This window comes from Macrobrachium nipponense, chromosome 20, assembly GCF_015104395.2.
Source record: "Macrobrachium nipponense isolate FS-2020 chromosome 20, ASM1510439v2, whole genome shotgun sequence".
NCBI classification, from domain to species: domain Eukaryota; kingdom Metazoa; phylum Arthropoda; class Malacostraca; order Decapoda; family Palaemonidae; genus Macrobrachium; species Macrobrachium nipponense.
Window position 1 is genome coordinate 66,282,533 of NC_061089.1, and position 23,637 is coordinate 66,306,169.

The following is a 23,637-nucleotide window of genomic DNA, read 5'->3' on the forward strand; positions in this document are numbered from 1 at the left end:
AAAATCACACGTCAGTGACGTCACACTTACGGCTTCCTGATCCAAGTCAAGTTTTTTCGTCTAGATTTTTCTCTCTTGAGTTTCTCTCTTTCTGTCGCCTCAGGAATTTGTAAGGTTGCCGAGTATATTCCTGCGATTTATAAGCTTGGGGTTCAGCAAGAAAAAGAAAGAAGGACAGGGTACGTAAACAGAAGAAGAAGAAAGGAAAATGTCGAGATCTCTGCCCTTAGCAGTACAAGCACAGTAGCATCTACGTCATAATATCTAGTAGCTCTACAGTAGCCTAGACCGATCAGCAACAAGAAGTTCGCTCAGCAAATTGATTGATAGCCAGTATCGAGCGAACTCTGCCCGATGTGTGTGTGCGTGTGTGTGTGTATCTTGGCGAATGTCTCACATTACAGATCTCAATTGCCATTTAATACAGTTTTGCTCTTTGTTAGGCCAAACCTTTGTAGCTAACCTGTTTAATAAACAATATTGGCATTAAATATAAATGCCAGCTGCTTTTCAACGATGCTGATCTTTTCTTTCAGCCTCTTCTCACTTGTAGACTACAAGTTGTAGTCTCACCAGCCTGTAGTGTCTTTCCACTCTGCAACCACTCAATTCCCTCTTACGTACTCACCAGTCACACTTCCACGCGCACTCTCAAAATTTGACACACTTGGGCCATTCTGCTCTGTCACTCCTATCTCCTCTCATACTCGACGAATCGTCAAAGTACTCCATCGATCAAGGAATGTATTCATTCCAGAGATGTTGTTAAACTTGAGGCTGAATTTATATATCGGACTTTATGACATGGATAATAATTGTTCTGCGCGCTGTTACGATTGGCAATAGGACGGTGACGACAGTTAGTCCTACATAGCTTGTAACTTTTCCTGAATAGATCTGTCCACTAGATACCATCCTGTTAAAATGAGGTCCTGCTTTTAAACACATTATATATATATATATATATATATATATATATATATATATATATATATATATATATATATAGATAGATAGATAGATAGATAGATAGATAGATAGATAGATAATAGATAGATAGATAGATAGATAGATAGATAGATAGATAGATAGATAGATAGATAGATAGATAGATAGATGCAATCAGTTACTTCAGTCTGAAACAGACAGACTCGTTATATTATTTGAGATGACTCAGCTGTCACAAGTGTAGATATAATCTATTGAACAACCGAAATTTATTTGGAAATGGTATAAACATCTGTGTTCTGGCTAATTGGGAAGATTAAAATAGTCCCAATTTATTGGAAATGTTTCAATTCAACATCTGTTTCTTTCTGTCAGAGTAAATTCGTTCTTTTTATGGCGTTTTTACTTGCTGTAGATTAAGTCAGCCTTTTTCTAGCACGGGCTCTTGCTATTCAGCAGCTCGTAACAACCTGGCGTTCCTCTGGTATAAACGAGAATGGAGAAAGTCTAATGGAGATACATTTGGAAAGAGGTTTATTAGGAAATCGCGGTTTTCAGCGAGGAGTGTTCATGAATATAGGCCTACTTGGGAAAGCGTATATATGGTTTGAATAAGAGTTTGTTAGAGTACTATATCTCTGTACTACAGAGTGGCTGGAAGAGCAAGTTGATGGAAGAGTAAGAATAGAAGTGGCTGGAGGTATATCTGGTCATTATTTGAAACAAAGTAATTGGTAAGGATCTCCAGTAAGCGCAACTGTGTATGAGAGAGAGAGAGAGAGAGAGAGAGAGAGAGAGAGAGAGAGAGAGAGAGAGAGAGAGAGAGAGAGAGAGAGAGAGAGAGAGAGAGAGGAAGTTTTCTACATGGAGGCTTCATCCACGATTAAGTAGCCAATCTATGATTATGTCAGTATTCAGTTATTTGTAGGTTTTAAACGATAAATGGAGAGTTTCCAAGACCATCATTTCTACTTTAATGAATGTAAAACATTTCTCTATATCGAACATTTGAAGTAGAGTTAAAAAACATAGTCATTCCTAGCCTTTTAAATGTTATTTGGGTCAAGTTATTTTAGGCATAATGTCACTATACTTACCATTACACTCTTCTGCGTAATATTTTATCGTTATAGTCTTTAACAGAAGCAAATTTATGGAATAAAAATATGACAAAGAGCAAAGCGAACGTTTTCCATTAAAATACGAATCCAGAAATGAACCATCGTCTTAGTTGTTACTCCAACTTTTGACAACTCTGTTCGATTGGTATACCAAGTTGATGCGAATTAACAATGTAACGCCTGAATTACGTATTCGTGAAAATATAGCATTAAAAGATTTTTATTTATATATTTATTAATATACTAGAATAGAATTTGCCATAAAACTAAATTTGAAACTAAGAAAATGAGTCGTGTTTTGCCGAACATAAAAGTTAGTTGAAGGCGTTCGAACGCGGCTCCCTAGTACACGTAAAACCCATAATATGGCTGTCCGGCCTTCTGGCTAATTTTTGTATTTAAGTAAGTTTTGCCGCTTCCAGCGGCTTGAAAACGTTTAGAGTGTATTATTACAAATCCGCAATGTTGTTATTTATCATTCAGTGTGATATTATCCGTTAAATACGGAAGGAAAGTCGGGAAAAAGCGACGAATTCCACAAGGTAAAGGTGATCAGCTGCTTCGTCTGCAGACGAAAGGGGCGACCAGATTGTCACTTTCTTATCCTGCCAGGAACCTCAGTTGACGCTTAAATCTACCCTTGACCCTTTATTTAACGTTGCCGTGACCTGTGAAGACCTGTGTGTTGACCTGTAAGTGGTGTACAATCCGGGAATTCGGGTGTGTGGAAAGCCCTTTGTGTGTTTTCGTGGGTGTCAATGAAGGGGGCCTAAGTAGTAGGTATAAGACTGGTCGTCTCTGACTTACGGTATTCAAAGTCAACTTCTTTACTTATCTATCAAAGATACAATTCTTTAGGTCATTTATTCTTTTAGAAACATCAAACGTGAAATAATATGTGTTTTGAGGGTAGGCCTGCTGGAATTGTAGCCAAAGGACAAGGCTAAAATCTAGGTAATGATTCTGATGTCTGGCTAGGCTAGCCCTAAGGTGAGATACCTCAGGTAGGGTAACTGTGATAGCTTAGTTTGTTATAGGCTTACTGAAAACTTTTTTTTAGGTAATAATGCATAATGTTATTTTACCTTTAATTACACCTACCTAAGTATTAGGCTATGTAATAGGATAGGGTAAATGACCAATCGGTGACACACCGGCCACCTCTCTCGGAATGCGGCGGCTTCCTGAAAAAGTGCCTGAATTACGCCATTATTTCGTAATTCAAGAGAAAACTTCCATCAAAATGAACGTAGAGTTCTCGGTGTGCTGCCTGGATAGGCCACAGCTCTTGACTGACACTCAAAGCAACCAATTCAAGTACTCTTTCGGGAAGTTGGCCACATTCCGGGATTGTTGGCTGCTAGGGTAAAAAACCGCATGGTACAGGGGTTGACCATGTACGATCAATGTGTACAACCCCCAAAAAAGTACATTATAATGCATCCTGACATCGGAGATGGTCATCAGACGCGACTTGTTGTTGGTGAGAAACGGAGCTAAAGACCTCTACTCCGGTGTTAGGACGCGTTATAATGTACTTTTCTTGGGGTTGTACACATTGATCGTACATGGTCCACCCCTGTACCATGCGGTTTTTTACCCTATGTCACAGCTTGGTCATTTACCCTACTTTTGTTTTCATGCTGTGATCTTAGGCCTCCTCAACATCAGTGCAAAACTCGTGCTCAAATCTATTGTAATTTTAAGCTGGCAGAGATGTTTATCATCTTTTGTTATATTTTACTGATATTTTTATGTGGCAAATATATAGTACCTAGCTTAGACTTATTCCTGATCTTGTTTCTCTGACCAGCCTGTGTGTTATGTGCATTTTCGACCTTTTTTCTTTTTTTGGTTACAACCACTTGTGTTTTTCTTGCTCCTTTGGTAAGACTTTGGATCTTCCAATCATTTGCGCAACTCTTCGGATTTCTCGAGCTTCATGTTGCACAATTTTCAATTAGGCCATGATATGTTTAGTAGACTAGCAGATATTGATTCCTCAGATACCAAGTTCAGTCTATAAAACTCACAGAAAGGTAGTGAAATGCCCTTGCCAGTTTTAAAGGATAAGTCTGTGTAATCAGTAGGAGTGATTTGTCATCCATTAGTACTCACTGTGTCATTCATCATCACTATTGAACTTGTTAATGTAGCATCTGCTCTATTGCATTCCAAGAGCTTCCATATACAGGCAGTCCCCCGGTTATCGGTGCGGGTGCCATTCTTGGCCGGGTGCTGATAAGCAAAAACTGCCATTAACAGAAAATTGGCGATTTATGGCATTTTGGTGCCAATTTTCAGTTAATGGAGCCAATAACCGCATAATGGTGCCTGTATTACGTGCGTTGTGGCGCCATAACTCAATTATTGCCACCTTGTGATGCTGATAACCCGCCATAAAACTGGATTGCCATAACTTGGAACTGCCTACTGCTTCTGAATGTTGTACTGGCTTGAGTTATATCTCATGAAATATCTGAGAAATATATCGGACGATGTGCTTCAGTTATTGGTGACATGTTTTATTTATGTAGGGTTTTGAAGGGGTTTGCGAGATCGAAAGTTTGCTTGCACATCTCTGAATTTGCTGGCCATCCATGCTGACTACATAGTAAGACTGAAAAATTAATCAAGTTTGAACAATGTTTTTAATGTATGTACTTTAAAAAATAACATTTTTGCAAAGATATACTATACCAAAAGTCAGGTTGGAAGAAAAATATTTGGTGAGGCATGAACAGTTCAAGTTTTCAACTTCTTAATGGGAATACTGTATTTTGTAACAATGTACTGGATTTGTTTTCTCAGTTTTATGTAGGTACAATAATGAAAGTGTAATAGATAATGAATTGCAGGTGTAGCTTAATTAGTGCCTCTAATGGTCAGGATTAGGCTTCTCTAGGTTGCTTGGTCTTAAATGCCTTAACGGGGTTGCCCTGCTAGACCACTCAACCTAACTTGACATAGAGTTCTGTTAGTTATTCCTACAGCATTGTGAAGCTGATAGGTCAAGGGGCCCTTGGTCTCTTATAGTGCACAAACTGGAAGAGATCTGGTGAATGTGACTAGAAGGATCAATGTATAATGATTAACAGCTTCATAGGTTAGAAATGTGATAAACAAAATTTATCCTACAGCAGGTATTAAATGTGGGATGACATGTACATATTTTTATTGATACTGTTATCTTTTTAATTTTGGAATGTTTGTAAAAATAACTACAGAATTTTCAGGCATCAAGCAGAATTGGTAGATAGGAAAATGGTCTTCATAGTGGGTGACAATGTAGGTAGAATCCTCCTTAAGCGACTGCAAAGAATCCAGATTTTTCACCCAACAGATTATGTACCACAAGTTAGCTTTGGATTGTTCATATGCAGATTTAAATGGAAAACTGAATGGTTAATACCTGTATGTTATGAAATAGATTAAAAAACTCTGTAAGATTAACTGGGTATATGGTATGAATTGAAAAGCTATTGTATTATTGACAGTTCTCATTTTGTTTTACTCTTTTTCTTTTGATTTGATTTGCATTCTTCTACATACTAATTGCTTCGTATTTTCAGATGTCAGAGCGATGTTCCGTAATAGACTGAAAGGTGGTCATAGAGTTGGTGCTAGTACTTATCAGCAAAATTCCCAGGGTCAGTCAGCTCCAGTTCAACCATCGGTAAGTGTTAACATGAGTTACTCGGGTGTTTTGTGGAGTACAAAGGCATTGCGTCACTTTGTAAATACAGCTATTGGTTTAGTTCAATATTTGTTTCCATTTGCAAATTGCATAGATATTAATTCTTTCATAGTTGGTTGGTGCTTGGTGATTATTTTTGAATACTGGACTGAAAATTGATGTATACATACTTGGCAAGTTTCTACATAATACGTATTAATGTCTTTTTGTGGAATTAGTAAGGCAAACAAACCCACAGAAAGGAGTAGTGTATGAACTTTAATATATAAGTAACGATAAAAAAATTCTAAATAATCTTGAATAGATAAAAGGTAAAATTTAGAAGAACTAAGGTGGTGTGCTGCAGAGACATTACCTTTAAACAAGGAAACAAACCCGAGGATATGGATACTATTTTTATTTATATATTATTGAAAACTGCATAATTGACTGTGTATCTTAAAAGAATATCAATTTCAGGGAGGATGGGGCAGGCCACCACCACAGCCATATCCAACCCCCATGACACCCGGACAGCCGCCTCCACAGCAGCCAGTTCAACTGCAGCAAGCGCCTAACGCAGCAGGCTGGGGTAATGAGAATGCAGACAATTCCTGGAACTGGGGAGAAACTGACCCATGGTCCAATAACAGTAATCAAGGTTTTACTTCACAACAACAATTAAATCAACAGCATCAGCTAAATCAGCAACAAAACTCGCATGCCCTAAGCCAACAGCCTTCTCAGCCGCCTGTGCCTCAGTATAACCACCCACCTCAGGCTTATCCGCAGCAGCCGCTGCAGCTTACTTCTCAGCAGCAACAATTTGCCAAACCATCCACAAATGCAGTTCACAATAACCAGCATGCAGTGAATAATGCGGCCGTCTATGCACCTTCGCAACACCAGCAGTTTTCTGCCGGCTCGCAGCCGCAGTACGTGAACGGCAACAGCCAGAACGGAAACGATGATTGGGGGAATGACAATTGGGGAGATGATTGGTCCCAGAATGAAGCTAACAAGAATAACAACAAACCAGCTAATTATGGCAGGCAAGAGCAACATTACAACCAGCAGCCGCAACAACAACAACAGTATCAAACACAGCAGCAGCAACAGTACCATACACAACAGCAATATCAACAGCAGCAGCAGCATAGTCAGCTTCAGCAGAACTATCCACATGATGCATACTCAAACTTACAGCAGCAACAGCAACTACAATATGAACAGCAGCAGAAGCAGGAACAGCAGTATAAAGAACAGCAGGAGCATAACATCCAGCAGTCACAACAATATCCCGTTGATCAGCAAAACTATTATCAACAACCGTATCAACAGTATAATAGTGAAAGTAATGCAGTGCAGCAGCATAATGATCAGCAGAAACCAGCAGTGGAACAGCAGCAACAGCCATCAGTGGAGCAACAGCAGCAACAGCCATCAGTGGAACAACAGCTGCAGCAACAACAGGGTCCAATGCAGCCAGCTCCAGCTACCGAAGCAGATGCGTGGGGGTGGGGTAATGAGGACTGGGATGCTGCAAGAAAGGAAGAGCAAAGCCACAGTACTTATGAACACCAACAACTACAGCAGCAGCCTATGATGGCACTACAACCTGAAGGTTCTGCTCCCCCAAATGCCAGTACTCAGGAGATATCTCAAGAAACTCCAGCTGATCATGGATTGTCTTCTTTTGCTAATGACCTTTCTCAAAAGGCTGTAAATAGAGACACTGCTGGAGATGGCTGGCCTGACTGGGAGTCAGGAGATCAGCAACATCAGCAGCAGCAAACGCTTGAGGTCACACACGTAGCTGAGCAGCCTGTTGCACCAACAGGTCTAGAAAGAATGCCTGCACAACAGGAAGATCATGGACAGTCTTACCAAATGCATCAGGGTAGCCACCAGTGGGATGATGGCCTAGAGCATAAAAAAGAAGCTGGAAATGACATAGATACTGCTGCTGTAACCTCTGCAGAAGTGACAAGCCATCATACTGCAGTTCCTGAATCAGGCCAGGAGTCAAGTTCATCTGAAATTGCTTCTACTCACATAAAGCAAGACTCTTGGGGCTGGGATACTTCTGAAATGGAAGTTAGACTAGATGAACATCCTCATAATGCTCAGGTTTCCATGAACGATGCTATGGTCACGTCTGAAAGCTCTGTAGTTCAGCATGATAATCTGCAGGCGCACACACAATTGTCAGAACAAATTTCACCTGAGGAAAGAGATGCCACTTCCACAGCTCAGCATGATTTGGAAACCAGTACTGCAGGTATCTCAAGCAATGAAGAAGTCTCAGCACCAACTGCTGCAGTACCTGGCCCTGCCGTCGGTGAAACTTGGGATGATGATGGATGGGGAGATGGATGGGAAGCAGAGAGTTCTACCATTCAAGAAGTAGGAACATCAGAAAAGAATTTAAAAACAGAGGAACATTCTGGGGAACATCAGCAACATCAGGATTCTCTACAGCCACCTGCTAATTTTAACTCTGCTCATCAGCTACCAGATGTTTCAGAGACCTTGAATCATCCTCCAGCTGAAGCTGGACATGCTCATGATGATGTTGATATTCAGCAACAGAGTTACCAGCAAGAGACAGCAGTCTCAGAAGGATACCAGTATGGACAAGAAAAGGTAATTGAACGCCCTCACGATGTGGCCCAGCAAGAGGGTTCAGGTTGGGTAAATAGTTGGAATGAAGATATTCCAGTTGACCCTTCTAGCAAACATGCTCAGTCTAGTGAAGTTATGGAATCTGTAGCTCAAGAAAATACGGAACAACCAAGTTCTGCTTACGATCATTATGGGCATACTGGCATGGGAGAAAGTGTAGCTCAGCCTCAACACATAGAAGACCCTTATCAGTATTCTGGTTATCACATGCAGCAGCCAGGAGTTTATCATATGCCACAAGGAGAAGCACAGGCACACCTACATTGGCCTACTAATCAGGCTAGGTCGGAGCAAGGAAATGAATCTCAGCATAATGTGCAGTGCCCTTCCATCGTGGAAAAAACAAATAGAGCGGAGCATAACGAAGAGCTACTGAATGTACATAGCCAGAGTGGTCACGGAGTAAGTCTAGCACCAGAAAAGGCCAATTCTCACACTAGATTGACACCAAGCCCTCACCCTCCAGCTGTTCCAAATCCTCAGACAGACCATAATCACTACTCACATCCAGAGCCAGTGCCTAGTCCGCACACTTCTGCCCCAGAGGCAGTTTCTGCTGAGGGGTCTGAGGGTCACCATATACCTTTGCAAGACTCAGCATATCATTATTCATCTTATCAAGCAAATCAGCATCATGTTTATCATCAGTATCAAGGTTTAAACCAGGAAGTCATAGATGAACCAGAACAACCTACCTCTGAATTACCAGATCCTATGGTATCAAGAATTCCTGATGGTGCATCATCAGTGTCTGAAATGTCTGCTAGCAATGCAGGTTAGTTGCAAAATTGCTTTCAGGGAAGGGGAATGTTTGAACAATAGCGAACCTTTTAATTTGAGGAGTTAATTTTCTTTGATTGTGTTAAGGTTTTATCTTGCAGCTCATGAGTACATATATAAAAATGAAGTTAACAAAATAGCATTTATTAACAGACTCAAGTTAATCAGGCATTACTTTGGAAAGTAATTTGAGGGTTATTTTGTGAATTGATTATTGGCTGTAGGCTGTATGCATTTTAAGGTTATATTGCAATTTTGAAATATTTTAAGGATATTACAATATAAAAATAAATGTGGATTAGTTCCTAGAATAGAAGGTCATGTCTTAATTTTTCTAGGAATTTCAGACCTGCCTTAAGATTTGGTATTTATTATGAACAGCTTTCTATAGGTAGCATGTTCTTTTTTTAATTTAAAACCTTGGTGCATTAAATTATGAAAATTAATTAGCCTAAGCCAATTTCTGAAATTTCTGGTTTGCAATGTATCCTTTATTTCTAGATCCCTTTAAGCCACTGCTCTTACGTTACTCCATAATTTTTTTTACTATTAAAGTTTGCATGCATTTTACATCCTAATTTCCATTTGGATAGCTATAAGGCATTTTCCTTTTCAAATCATTTTCATGCTTTCACGTTCTCTTAATATCCTTGATTTATTTGTTGGCTTTTAGATTGTGCTGTATTTCTTATGTGAAAACCTTTGGTCGTTGCTTATTCTTTTCTTAGTCCCACGTTTTGCTAGTTTTCAGTTCCTGTATACACCATACTAGTATACAGAATAATTTTAGTATGACTCAGATATGAGTAAGTTTTTGGATGTTAAGGAACGTGTTCCCGATTGGTTCATAAACATTTCTCACCGAGTGACAAAGCCTGTAAGCCTAAATACAGAATTTCAGATAACAAACTTCAGTGGTACTGAATTAGTATTTACATGTGCAGATGTAAACAAGGAAAACTTCAAATACTAATACAGTATACGTACGTAGGTGTTCATCCAGAGCATCAGGAGAGGAAATGTGATGCTGCTTTGGTCCACAGAAGTTTGCCACCTTTTGCATTATCTTCTTGTTATTCTGTCTTGTTTTTGATTCTTAAGTCCTCTTCCCGAGAATTTGAATAAAAGTATGTATTACTAGACTGATGTCTAGCCTCTCATTGATGTTTGCTGCTAACAAATGTTTAGTAAATTGGATATTGTAGTTTCAGAGATTTAATTTTTGCTTGGGAAAAATAAATTAAATCCTGTACCTTCAAGACATATTGGCAGTTTTTCAATAATGTAATCTTTGTTACCATTTATAAATTGGATAAGCCTTTGAAGAACCTCAGCGCCTCAGTGGCATGGTTGGTACAGTGTTTGCGTCCCACCTCGGTGGTCGCGGGTTCGATTCTCGGCCATTCCATTGAGGAGTGAGAGATGTGTATTTCTGGTGATAGAAATTCACTCTCGACGTGGTTCGGAAGTCACGTCAAGCCGTTGGTCCCATTGCTGAATAACCACTGGTTCCATGCAACGTAAAAACACCATACAAACAAAATTTGAAAAACCTCAAATCTCAAAATGTTGCTATTTATCCTGCTTATCTGATTATGTTTGTCTTTAGTTTGTGATATACTATGATGAATGTTATTGCTGAAGGATAGGAATCAGTGGGCTTTTTATTACAAAAATATGAGCGTCTTCGTTGATGTATCGATGTTTTCACTGTATAAATCTTTTCAAGGCCATTAATATTAGAAGACGTACAATGTTTACCTGTATGTGCTCTTAAGTACAGAAGCAGAGGTGTTAAATCTATCTTGCATGTGTTTAACAAAGGCAATTTTCTTATGTTAATAATCCTGATGCCCTCATGCCCCTTTCCTGTAGGGAGGCACTACCATTTACTACAATGAATTGTGTTTAGCATGTTTACCCCACCCAGGGCTGACAAAACAGATTATTAGTACTAGATAAGCACAGAACAAAGATCAAAGCAGCAAAAATGGATGACAAACCAATACAGTGGATACACACACACACACACAGTGCTCATACCTATTAACTATTAAAAAAAAAAAAAAAAAAAAAAAAAAAAAAAAAAATTGACATCCTTTGCCGAGTACCAAAAATAAAAATTAAAGGTTAAAAGGAATATTTGGAATCTGCTTCAAGTATGAGATTTAAAGGAAAATAAGTACGTAGGATAAGAGCAGTTGGGATGTCCAGAATTCTTGAGAAAGGCAGAGGTGAAGAAAACTGTATACAAGGAAAATCCAATTTGAAGACAATGCTGTTGACGAGTTTGACCTCAGTTTATATAATGTTTTGGGTCGACAGTGGCATAGTAGATGGAATAACGTTTTATGTAGCAACATGATTGTATTGTAGCAATGTTTTATTCTTTTATCAATTCTTAACCATATATAACTTAACAAGGTAAATTTTGGGTTGTATCTTTTGTTGTCATCAAGTTATTTACATTATTTTTGTCTTGACTTCTAATTGTCTTTCCTTTGACCATTTTTTCCCCCCCTCTTATTTTCAGCTGCAGCAGACATTGGAAGTCATATAATGGAAGAGCCACAAGGAGATTTTAGACATTCTTCATCAGAAATGTTAGATAGACCATCCTCCACTCAGTCGGCTCACTCCGTTACTTCACAACCTGCTCTTGTGCCATCCCAACCTGTTCGCCCTCCATCTACCCATTCTTATCCAGAGAGACCTGCCTCCAATCAGTCTGCCCATTCTGTTCATTCTGTTCGATCATCACATTCGGTGCACTCTGCTTATTCTAATAGGTCAACCCAGTCATCCCATTCATTATTAGGCCAGAACCAGGAGGTTCCTTCAGGTGAGGAGGTAAAAATGACTACACCACAGTCAAACACTTTTCAAGCTGTTCCACACGACCTCGCAGCCGATTCCTTGCCTTCTGGTAATGTTCAGAATGCCAATAGCAAAGCTGCCCCACCTTCATTGCCAGCTGATGGTAGCATTGATCCTACAGCACCTCCTGCAAATAACCCAGTTGCTCCTCCTCCGAAATCAGGGCCCCTGGGTTCAGTTTCTAATTCTAATTTTAGAGTGAGGAAAAGTAGTCCATTTCAGCCACCTTTAGGGAAGCCTCCTCAAACTCAACCGTTTTCGACTCCAAGAGCCAATTCTAGTTTTTCTGATGATGTAAGTGCCAACTTAGAAATGCCCCCGGATAATAACGAACAACCCCTTAGTGCTGAGAGAAATGCTGTGCCATTATGGACTAGCTCAGAAAACTTAACTTCTAATGTTAAGCTGGCAGTAGCTGCTCCATCTATTGAAACTGCACCTCCGGTACAGTCATCTCAGGAGGCAAATCCTGGGATGTCTGATGCTTCTGTCTCCATTCCTTCAACGACCGTAAATAATGTTCCATCTGTTCCCAATAATCCCATCCCCTTAGTGGTTCCTGGCATGATGAAAGAAGAACATCCAGAGATGGAGCCTTCCAGTGCAACTGTAAATCCACCTCAGGCTACTTGGAACCAGCCTGATCCCCCAGTTGCTCATAATATTCATTCTCAGTCTTCTGTAGTGTTGCCAAAGATGCAGTCGCAACTAAATACGGCTCCCGCTGCAGCAACCCCTGGGGTCCTCGATCTTTCTAGGTCTTCACGCTCGCTGAATGAGCCCAGAGGCGATGGCTCTCAGAACAAAACAGAAACTCCCAACTTCAGTCGAATGGTTCCTGGTGAATCGAGCAAAGGAGAAAGTGCATCTTCATCAACTTATCAGGCGCCATCTGTTGTCCCATCCATGCCATCAGAGAGAGTTGTGACAGGTAATGATAATCCACAGCCAGTGCTGCCAGTAAGAATTAAACAGGAACCAGCTGAAGTTAGGTCCCCTCCAGATGGCCCATACACAAGCGATCTGTCGGGTCAGGGTGCTTCAGTGGTTCCTCCCATACGTAGCGAGACCATCGGATCCGAGGAACCGACTTCCCGCAATTTCACGTCGGCTAATTCTGGAAGCAGACCTGACTTAACGAACGAACACAGAAGTGATCGTGGGGGTCGCTGGGAGAGAGATCATTCCCGAGATCGAGACAGCCGCAGTGGTGATCGGTATCGGGAAAGAAGTCGAGAGCATAGCCGTGATTACTACAGAGATGATTCTCCTCATAGCAGGAGATCTTATGATCGGGATTATGATTATAAGTATGATTCTGATCGAAGGATGTGGCGACACGAATCCGAAGATGATGAAGACGGTGATAGGAGGTACTATGAGTCAAGAGACAGGAGAGATAGAGCATACAGAGATGAATTGGACAGATACAGTGACAGGCCAGTTAAAGAAGAAAAGGATCGTTCTCACAGGGAGAGCAGCAGGGATAAGCGGAGAGACTATCGGGACAGGTCAAGAGATTACAGGAGCTATGATGATGATCCATATTTTGGAAGAAATGACAGGTTAGTTCACCTTCATTTGATTGATTTCTAATTAAGGAGGACCATTAATGTTAATGTGAATGTACTTAACAAGCACATGGTTGGCTATTACATCCTTTTCTACTTGAAAATTATTATTATAAATGGGACTCTAGGGCTCATTTTCTTTCTGTGACACTGTTACTGGTTTGAGTAACTCTTCTCATAATTTTTCTTATTTAATTTTTATGCTACATTTTTTGTTTCTAAACTGTGTTCTTGTTCAGCTTGTAAACGAAATATCCAGCTTGTGAACTTGGTTGAATCCGGTTATTGATATTGAAGTTATACAGATTCATGACAAGGTTGTTAATTAAAATGTTGGTTTAACCAAACTAGGATCTACTTATGGCTGAGGTTCTTTTGGTTAATGAAACAAAATTTTATATTTTCTGAATAGCATGATTATTTTGAATACTGTTAAACAGGAAGTGGCAAACTGTAGAGGGATCATTTGAAAAGGGATAATATTTCATGAATTTATCAAATTGTATTGCTTTATGTAAGTACAGGTCAAAACTGCTTATTTGTCAATTCAGTGACTTGATTGTGACTGCCAGTGAGCTGTCACCCAGCATAATTTGGCAGAGCTAATTTTATGAAGTGTTTTATCCAATATTTGACGGGTCATTTTACATAATGTCAAAGGAAGGTTTAATTTATTTTTGCTTTGCTTATTTTAGATGCTTGTTTCTAGAAACTCACTCGTGGGATGGAATACATATGAAACAAGGCACACGAGTACTAACCCGTAGCAATTTTGAAAACCGAAAAGTTCGATTTGTCAATTTCAACTATCCAGATATTTAGCTTAAATCCTCAGTCACTTTTAGCAAACTGTGTTAAGTACCTTAATTGCCTAATGGTATGCTTCTAGATTTTGGACTATTGCTCTTAATACTTATGTAAGTGAAGACTACAAGTACTAGTGCCAGGTGATTACTATATATATATGTACAGTGGTGCTCAAATCTCCCACGTTATGATTCTTTTTGTATCGTCCAGATTCCCAGACTCAACGTGACGTTGCCAAGTAGTGTTAAACTTTTTTTTTTTTTTTTTTTCTAATGTCATACATGTAAAGTTTGCGAATTCACAGCTAGCCCTATTTTCATTATGGTTATATAAATATGTTCCCTTTTATGCATTAGTATAAGTCGTAATCTTTGTGATTTGAACTGATTTTTTTTTTTACGTTGCTTAGTTCAAAGTGGGGTGTGATAAGGTTAGCGGTGCCATCAATGAAAGCACACTTAACATGCTCCTCGGACTGGTCAACATAACTACGTCTGCATCATAACACCGTCTGCAGCATTATGACAGTAGACTTAATAAGCTCAACAGTCATAACAACATTTTCAAAGTAGGAATATGAATTAAAACAAGTTTTCTTTGAATTTTGAAGTTTTCTGCTGTGTTTAAGCTGCCTGAATGTTGCAAAATGTTGTATAGGCCTAAAAAAGTAATCTAAGCCTTCTGAGGTTTAATTTGTTACTAATGTTTTTATTTGTAGAGATTACCTGTTCTTTGAGGAATAAAAGATGATGGTGATTTTGATGATATGGAGAAGATGGCGATTAATCAAAATATCATAAGTACTAATATCAAGGCGTAAGGAACACTCGTTTTTCAACTGTTTTAAAATATTATTTTCTTAAGTCCTTCTGCTCACTTTTGGTGTATAATTTATTCTTTCATAAGGTAACTTTAAGTGCAAAAATGTGTAGATAACCTCATTTGCTTTCTGGCCAGAAATTGTTAATAGAGAGATGTGAATGTTAAGTGTAAAGTAAAGAAATCTAACACCTATGCCTAGAAACAATATCTTGGCTTCGACAAAAGAATAATTGCATAGGCGAATATTTGCTAGTATGCCATCATTTTTTAAGTACTTAAGAAATATGATAATCCAATATTCCTCAAACACATGTAAAGTAAATGTTTTCAAGATAATTTCATTGTCGCTACTCATTGTAGACCTACTTACGTTACACCAGGTGGTTGTTGCACCGACACTAATGATACGTCACACATGCTCCCTTCACACCTTGATATCGGTGGGAGCAATTCTACTTTTGTATATACATATTTACATTTTTTTAGCGTTGAGGTGTAAAAGCAATCAAATAGGACTATATTTCAGATTTTATGCTTGCTTTGGAAGCATTATTAATGTTATGACAGTTTTTTCGGATTTTTGTTTAAACATTTGAACTGAGGTTTGATGTTGACTTTGTTTTGGCCAAACGCTTCAGCGATGTGTGAACGAAAGTTTTGAAAATGTTTTGTAAGAGATTTTTTTCTGATATTTGGCTACCCGTGACATTTCTTACAGTTTTGAAATATGACAGATTTCACTCTTATGAAACATATTATGGCCTTATTGTATGCAATAATCACATTTTCCCATTGAAATAATAGATAAATATGGAGCATGCTAGGTTGCCAGTTTGTGAATTTTGAATGAAATCCTATATAGTCATGTCGCATGAGATTTGAGCATCACTGTACTTAGAATTTATATATAAACTCGGTATATAAACACAAATTTTTAGGTCACACTGGAAATGATAGCTTACTAAATTATTGTACATACAGAAACACTTAAAAGTGAGGAATCATTCTCACTGGTATAGGCTTCATTTTTTATTATTTTCTCAGAAGGATCAGTTCATGAATCTTTCAGGTTATTAGATTTACATTAGATTGATTTATTACTTTGAGACTGTAATTTAAAGAAACCAAAGAGAACAGATGAAAATTACAAGGTAAAAATCCATCCAACTGGGCCTCGGGTATGCCGCAAAGAACTTTAAATTAGATGTCTGTGTCAGGATAAATATAACTGCTGTTCAAGTTAGAATATTGAAGGATATGAAAGATCAGGAGTTGTAGTTGATGATAAACTTGATTTCATAAAAGTTTTATTGGCATAAAAATCTAATTGTGATCAGACACATTGGTTCAAGGTGTTTATAAAGAGAGTAATTTATCGTTCATATTCAGCAGCAAAGTATATTAGTGAATTGTATTAGTACTTTACAGAAGTTGAAGTAGTACTACTTGCATGATTTAAATCTTTTGATTAGTTGTCAGTAAAGTGTGATATTTTGGTTTTAAGTACATTTGTTATACCACCGCAGGTCCCAGCCGGTGTCTCGATCAAGCAGCATTAACAATTTGGACAATGAGGGAGATCGCTCTGGCCACTCGCATCGATCGCGCCACGATTATTACGATCGACATGACCGCCGTGACTCTCGATCTAGGGACTCTGACCACAGGGACAGGGATGGCCCGTATTCAAGAAACCACAGGGACAGGGATTCGTCGTACGGGCAAGACGGACGAGAAGGACGTGACCCCAGGAGAGATCCGAGATATTATGGACAGAGGGGTAAGTACTACTGTTTTAGGTACTGGTTGTGGATTATACAGCTACCCATTAATTTGAAATCATATTCACAATTTATTTTGGATTGATTATTTACTAGGATATTAAAGGATTTAGTTGAATACATTTTTTTCATTTGCTTAATGATTTCAGCTCTTTGATTCATATGTAGAGAAAGTATTTGCAATGCTTTTAAAGAATATTTTATTTTATTTTTGAACAAATAACAATGGGTTGTTGTTTTGTGTTTCTAGAATTTTTTTCTTAGAATAGTTATCTTTTATCCTCTTGATCCAATGATTATGTTTTTCCAACGTGATATTTACTATACCGAAATACAAAACCAACTGAGGCTTTTAATGAATATTCATCCTTGATATTTTGGAGGTTGCTTTTGTTTGGTTTTGGAAATTTGGACTTATTTTCTGGCACAGTTTTGACTTTTGAAAAAAATACAGTGTACGTAATGTCTTGGTGACAAAATTTGTTTACGGTATAGAACCCCTTTAACAGCAAATTTAGGGAACGTAGTGAAGGGCTCAAAAAATGCATGAATTTGCAGTAATTGTTCATGAATTCCATGATGCATTTATTTACTCACTGCAATAGATATATACAGGCGGTCCTTGGGTTACGAAGAGGGTTCCGTTCTTGAGACGCGTGGTAAGCTGAAAATCGTTGTAAGCCGGAACATCGTCAAAAATCCTAAGAAAACCTTACTTTTAATGCTTTGGGTGCATTGAAAACTATGTAAACTGCATTCTTATGGCATTTTTCATAAAAAAACCTTCAAATATTGATTATTTTGCATTTTTGGTGTCATATTTCATCTCCCAGATGAGCGTTGTAGGCGGCGTAACCCTGGAACATGCGTCGTAACCCTGGAACGTGCGTCGTAACCCTGGAAATAACGTCTATTGACAAGCGTCGTAACCTCGGAACGTCGTAAGCTGACACCGTCGTAACCCAGGGACTGCCTGTATATATATATATATAGTAAGCAGCATCACGTATTTCCCTGAAGTGCTTCAGTGACGTGATCGGTATGGTCTTGGCCTGCCACCTCGGTGGCTGTGAGTTCGATTCTCGGGGATTCTACTGAGGGGTTAGAGATGTGTATTTCTGGTGATAGAAGTTCATTCTCGACGTGGTTCGGAAGTCACGTAAAGCCGTTGGTCCCATTGCTGAATAACCACTGGTTCCATGCAACGTAAAAACACCATACAAACAAACACGTATTTCCCTTGATCCCAACTACTGTACTGTTGTCTCATCTTATCTTGGCAGTCATTAGTCTTTTCACTGTGAAGCAGCAATGTATGTAACATCTTGTTCAAATTAACCTATGTACAGTGGGCCCTTAGTATACGGGGGCCGATGTGTACTATGCCCCCCCTCCCCTGCAAATAGTTGAATTCTATGAATACTTAAAATCCCTCAAAATATATTTAGAAATGCCTCTTTTGATAGTTCAAAAAAAAAAAAAAGTTTCATACATTCAACTTACCTGTCAGATATATACTTAGCTATAGACTCCGTCGTCCCCGATAGAAATTCGAATTTCGCGGCACACGCTACAGGTAGGTAGGTCAGGTGATCTACCGGCCTGCCGCTGGGTGGCAGGAATAGGAACTATTACCTTCTAAGGACAGATTTTCTTTATCGTTTGGAATGTAAACATACGTTTACGGTTCCTCCTGATTTGATTTTCGTGTTTCATCGCCATCGATCTTCTGGGCTGTCTTTTGCAGGGAAGTACTGGGTCTTTGGTTCGGCATATGCTTTGATTAACTTTTTAATGAATTTCGCTTCGAAATTTCAAAGAAAATACTAAGTGAAACTACCGAAATTATCGGTAGACACTCACATAGTTTGCAATAAAGGGAATTATTAATATTTATTCATTATTACATGTAATTAAGGTTACAACTTTATTAAGGAAATATTAAACTCTAATTTCCTACTGTAGGAAGTCAGAAAAGCATATAACTAGATACGCTTACTTTATAAGCTTTAATAGCGTTTGTGCTAACGAGCAGTTAGAGTATTAGCAGTACTAGTAGTTGTTGCATCCTCATCACCTTCTTACTCCACAGAAACTACAAATTTATATATGCAAATTTGAAGATAATGGATGTTAGCTCAAAAGCGAGCTCTTAAAAGGTAAGAAGTGAATATAGTGTTCCCCATTGAAGTGGAGGGTGCGTCTGATCGGCTCTGTCTCGCTCCCAGACCTAGACCTCTTCCAAGCTCCCAGGCCCAGGGGAGAAGGAATGTCGACAGTCGTACGGAGGTTACGGAGAATCCCCACCGGTCAGGCGTCCCCTTGGCAGAATCTGTAGCGTCCCAGACTGCCAAGGATCGCCATTGGAAGGGCATCCTAAAAGAGTGCTTTTCGTCTTCCAGTTCGTCTCCTCGAAGAAGTGGATGGACTTCCGACGAACTGTCGCGTCCGATCAAGAGGAGTTGGAAAGCTCCGACGTTGGACTCGAGCCCGGAACGTTTCCCGGACGATTCTCCCTACGAGAGGAAAAGAGCCAAGAGGACAATATCTCGATCTCCTACGCCTTCCAGAGCGCATTCTCCTATTCATGGCAAAGAAAAGGAAGAAACCGCGACGGACATCCTACTTAAAATGCAGGAACAAATTTCCTCTTTAGTAGGAGTATTGAGGAAAGACCTTCCGAGGAGAAAGGACGATTTTCTTCCTGTTAAGAGATCTCGTCCTATGGGCGTTCCGGACTCCAGACTTATCTCCTCTACTCCTTGTACGAGTACAGAGAGGAATAAAGAAAGAAGGACGAAAACTCATAGGATTGAGACGCAACATACGGACAATGACGAAGAGTGTCCGAGTCAGACAGAACCACCCAGGCGCTCGGCGCCAGAATTGGACTACTCGGACAGGAAAAAGTGTCCTACGCGGACGGTGCCAACCAGACACCATTCGCCAGATGCGGACAGCCCGGACAGGCGGATATGTCCTATGCGGACAACTATGTCCAAGCGACTTGTGCCGATTGCGGGCAACCTTGACAAGGCGGACAGCCTGGATTGGACAAAACGTCGTGCGCAGGCAACTCCGTCCGGGCGCCAGGCGCCAGAAGCGGACAAGACGGACAAGCAGAAGTGTCGTACTGGAATGACACCAGCCAAGCGCCAAGTTCCATATGTGGACAGCTTGGACAGACGACACGGTCCGAGACGGACAGATACGTCCAAGCGCATTGAACAAACCAGACTTTCGGCAACGGTTAAGCACCAAGCGCCAAGATCTTCCTCAAAAGAATCATACGGAGAAATCAACCGGATTTCTCTGGACAGAGACGAAAGGTGCCGCACAGGCGGCCGTCGTCCTGTTCACGATATGTCCTTTTCGGGTGGAAATCTGCCGCAAGCACAGCTGTCTCCTGAGAAGAATGCAATATGTCGCACAGGCGGCCGTCATTCTTGTCAGGAGGACTTAGATGATGATGGGTTTTTTTCTCAGGATCGTTTGCAAATTAAACAAGATTCGTATGAGCTCTCATTCATTGATTAGAGGCTCTTCCAAATAATAGAGGCATAGAATACGGCCTTATATCCAAGAGAATAAAATTTGAGGGATTCTCTTCGATCCAAGAGTTTTCATTGCGATCTGTTTCGACTAATACTAATTCGTGTTTATTGACGAAAAGAACGAAGAGGGCAAGATTTCCATTCTCTCTCTGAATCAGAGAGGAAAGAATGTAGTAGCAAGACTTGCTGTATACGACTACTGAATGACAAGTCATATACCCATACCAGAGTTGTCTTTGTGGTTCGCTACGGAATTATCTATATCCTTACAGGTTTTTTCCTGGTAAGGACTTCGCTTAAAAGGTTTGTTACGACAGTACCTACTCAGCTTCGGTATTTAACAAAGGTTGTTTGGCTTAAATTTGCATTATTAAGAGCTTCCTTAGGCTCGAGAATAATTTTATTATATTCCTTCATTGAATGAAGTAACTGGCAACTCATGATGAATGCAGTCAGGCAGCGAGCGAGACTGCCGGGCTGTCATTCTAAGGCCAATACAGTACCATCCGGTTCTCGGTCATGAGTAGTCGTTTACATCTCTCTCCAACGGGATCGAATGGTTAACCGTATATTCCCCCTACAATCATGGACTTAGTCTCGAATGGAGGAGATAGTTATGCTAACACAAATAAAATATTGTCTGCCTTTTGCTAAGAAGCTTTCAATAAGAAAGATATTATAACCTTTCAATGCTGTTTACCATAGGTAACATTATTAAAGGATTCTAACGCAGCAGAACATTATATTATATAATGCTCTCATGCTTACGAAAGCATGGCTTATTAGAATACATGCTTAGTGAGAAGATGGATGTAGTAGAGAATTCACTTTAAGACTATGGTATGGTCAAGTCTTTCGAGAAACGCACACAACCTTTTTAGAATCGGATATTGCTCAAGAGAAGATGGATGAGTGGGATGGGAAACATTCTCTTCGTGGCAGAAATGGTTTCCCTGAATGGACTATACTTCGTATATAAGAGTTTTTTCCTACTAAGAACAGAATTAACATGTGAAAGGAGGTCGGGTACCATAAAGGCACAGATGTTCTGGCACATAACATAAAGAGAATTAGAAGAAAGCGCCAGCCTGGCGCAATGCGCCAGAAGCGCCAGCCTGGCGCAATGGGCCAAGAGCACCATCCAAGATATTTTCTCGTTTTAGCGAGTTATTAACCTAAGAATCCAGTAGCCTCTCGGACAGCAGGCTCGGTAACGGCAAGATTCGTTCCTGATTTCGTTACCCTTTTTATCACTTAGGCCAATTCCACGACTCTCTCATACCGCAAAGAGCATCGAGAATCTCTTTTTTCGCTCCTGTTCGCGTTAAAAAAGAGAACCTATTTGGAAAACAGACAGGGAACGTAACGATCCTTAAGAGGTTCGATGCAAGATTTTGCATGTCCGTGAGAACCTTCTCGATCGACGATAATAACTGTTAACGTATGTCTAACATTTGTTGGAAAGAGTTGTGAGAACCTGCGGAAAGTCTTCTTCATAGATCTCTTAGCAAGGTAGAAGACGAACAGGCTTCCTATAGACTGCTTCCTTTTCCTCGAACCAAGAGAGGTAGCAATATACGCCATCTTTATTTTATAGAAAGGGGAATATACTTTAGTCTTTTTTTTTTTTTTTTTTCCCTAAATATAAATATAAATTCTTTACAGAATTTAAGATAAAGGGCGTCAAAGAAAGAGAGGATAATACTTTATGCCTCATTTTGGCCTCAGAGAGGTTGGATTCACAGAGGTCACGTTCTTCTCACAGCATGTTTTTGGAAGTCTTTTCCAAGAGAGTCTGGATATTCTATCAGCATCTATTATTAAATGGACCTTAACAACCTCTCCACTCTGAGTCTGTCTGCATGCAGACTGACCAGAAGTGGACATAAATGAGAGGATTTTTCAAGGTAGATGACAATAGTCATGGCCAAGACATAGAATTGCTGCAGATCGTGCTAGAGGGAATGAGGAAACTGTCCTCTTCCGATACCTCTGTGAACCACATAGCGGTTTTTTCTTCCCTTTCAGAGGGAAGAATCACCTTTGTATATATCTGCTATCAGAGAACGCAGTAAAAGGCTATACTCTGTCTCTACAAAGGGAATTGGAGATAGCAGAGGATTAAGATCTTCGGGATCTTATACGATACCTCAATATGACAAGAGTAGGATATCATGTACTTCTAATGGGATCTTTTTTGTGGCCACAGATTCCATGTTCCGACAAGATGGAACTGCTCCTCATCAAACTTCTTTGAGAAATTTTTATGAGGGAATTCTTCGTTTCTCTTGGTCCTAAACGACCAAGAAGACAAGTGAATTTTTTGAGCATTGGAATCTCGCATCAGATTCTATGGAGACTAGACAATGGGTTTTTGCCAGCATAGTATGTCTGGCAAAAGAACTGAAACCCCCTATTCCTGATTCAATGTTTTCAGATAGAGGTTTTGTTGTCCAGGCAGGGTACTTACGTTTTCATCTACAGTAGAATGGTTCAAACGTTTGCCTACAGAGTCTTTGGTATGTGATGACGGCTCGAAATGCTTCCCAGAAGGTGTTCAGAGGGATACAATAAAGAGCTAGAAATCAGGAGTCCTCCCAATTTCAGCTCGGAGTCTCCTTCGACTTCCAGGCTTCTTCCCTTCCGTCGGGCAAGGATAGGGAAGATTCTGTAACGAGAAACCCCTTCTACATGTAAGAAGAGATCTCGTGAGCAACGGAAGTATTCAAGAAGGATCCTCCTCGGAGGAAGACTCTTATCTCTCGTACAGTTAGATATCCTATCGTCTACTGGATGTAGCTGATTACAATCACCTCCCCTTACCGGAGAGACCAAAAGCTCAAAGTGAAAGAATTTCTTCCACCCTTCTCCAGTCCCCTGATAAATGATTGTGGATGTTCAGGACTTTCGGACAATGTAGCGCCAATCAGGCGCCAAAATACCAGAACAGGCGTAAAGACGCCAGAGGAAGACAGTCCAAATAAACACTGTCATTGTCGGACGAGGAGAAGGAGC

The 23,637-nt window shown here is 39.8% G+C and overlaps 1 protein-coding gene across 1 annotated transcript in view; it reads left to right on the forward strand.

Moving 5' to 3' along the window:
- Positions 1–2,334: 2,334 nt before the first annotated feature.
- The window catches only part of LOC135220464 (protein transport protein Sec16A-like), a 92,421-nt gene continuing 71,118 nt past the window's right edge, over positions 2,335–23,637 (forward strand). Inside the window, exons 1-5 of the mRNA XM_064257595.1 lie at positions 2,335–2,471; positions 5,642–5,745; positions 6,226–9,205; positions 11,744–13,652; positions 16,814–17,067. Of these exons, the coding sequence (XP_064113665.1) occupies positions 5,653–5,745; positions 6,226–9,205; positions 11,744–13,652; positions 16,814–17,067 (5,236 nt within the window). The 5' untranslated portion in view covers positions 2,335–2,471; positions 5,642–5,652. The remainder of the gene's footprint in view (positions 2,472–5,641; positions 5,746–6,225; positions 9,206–11,743; positions 13,653–16,813; positions 17,068–23,637) is intronic.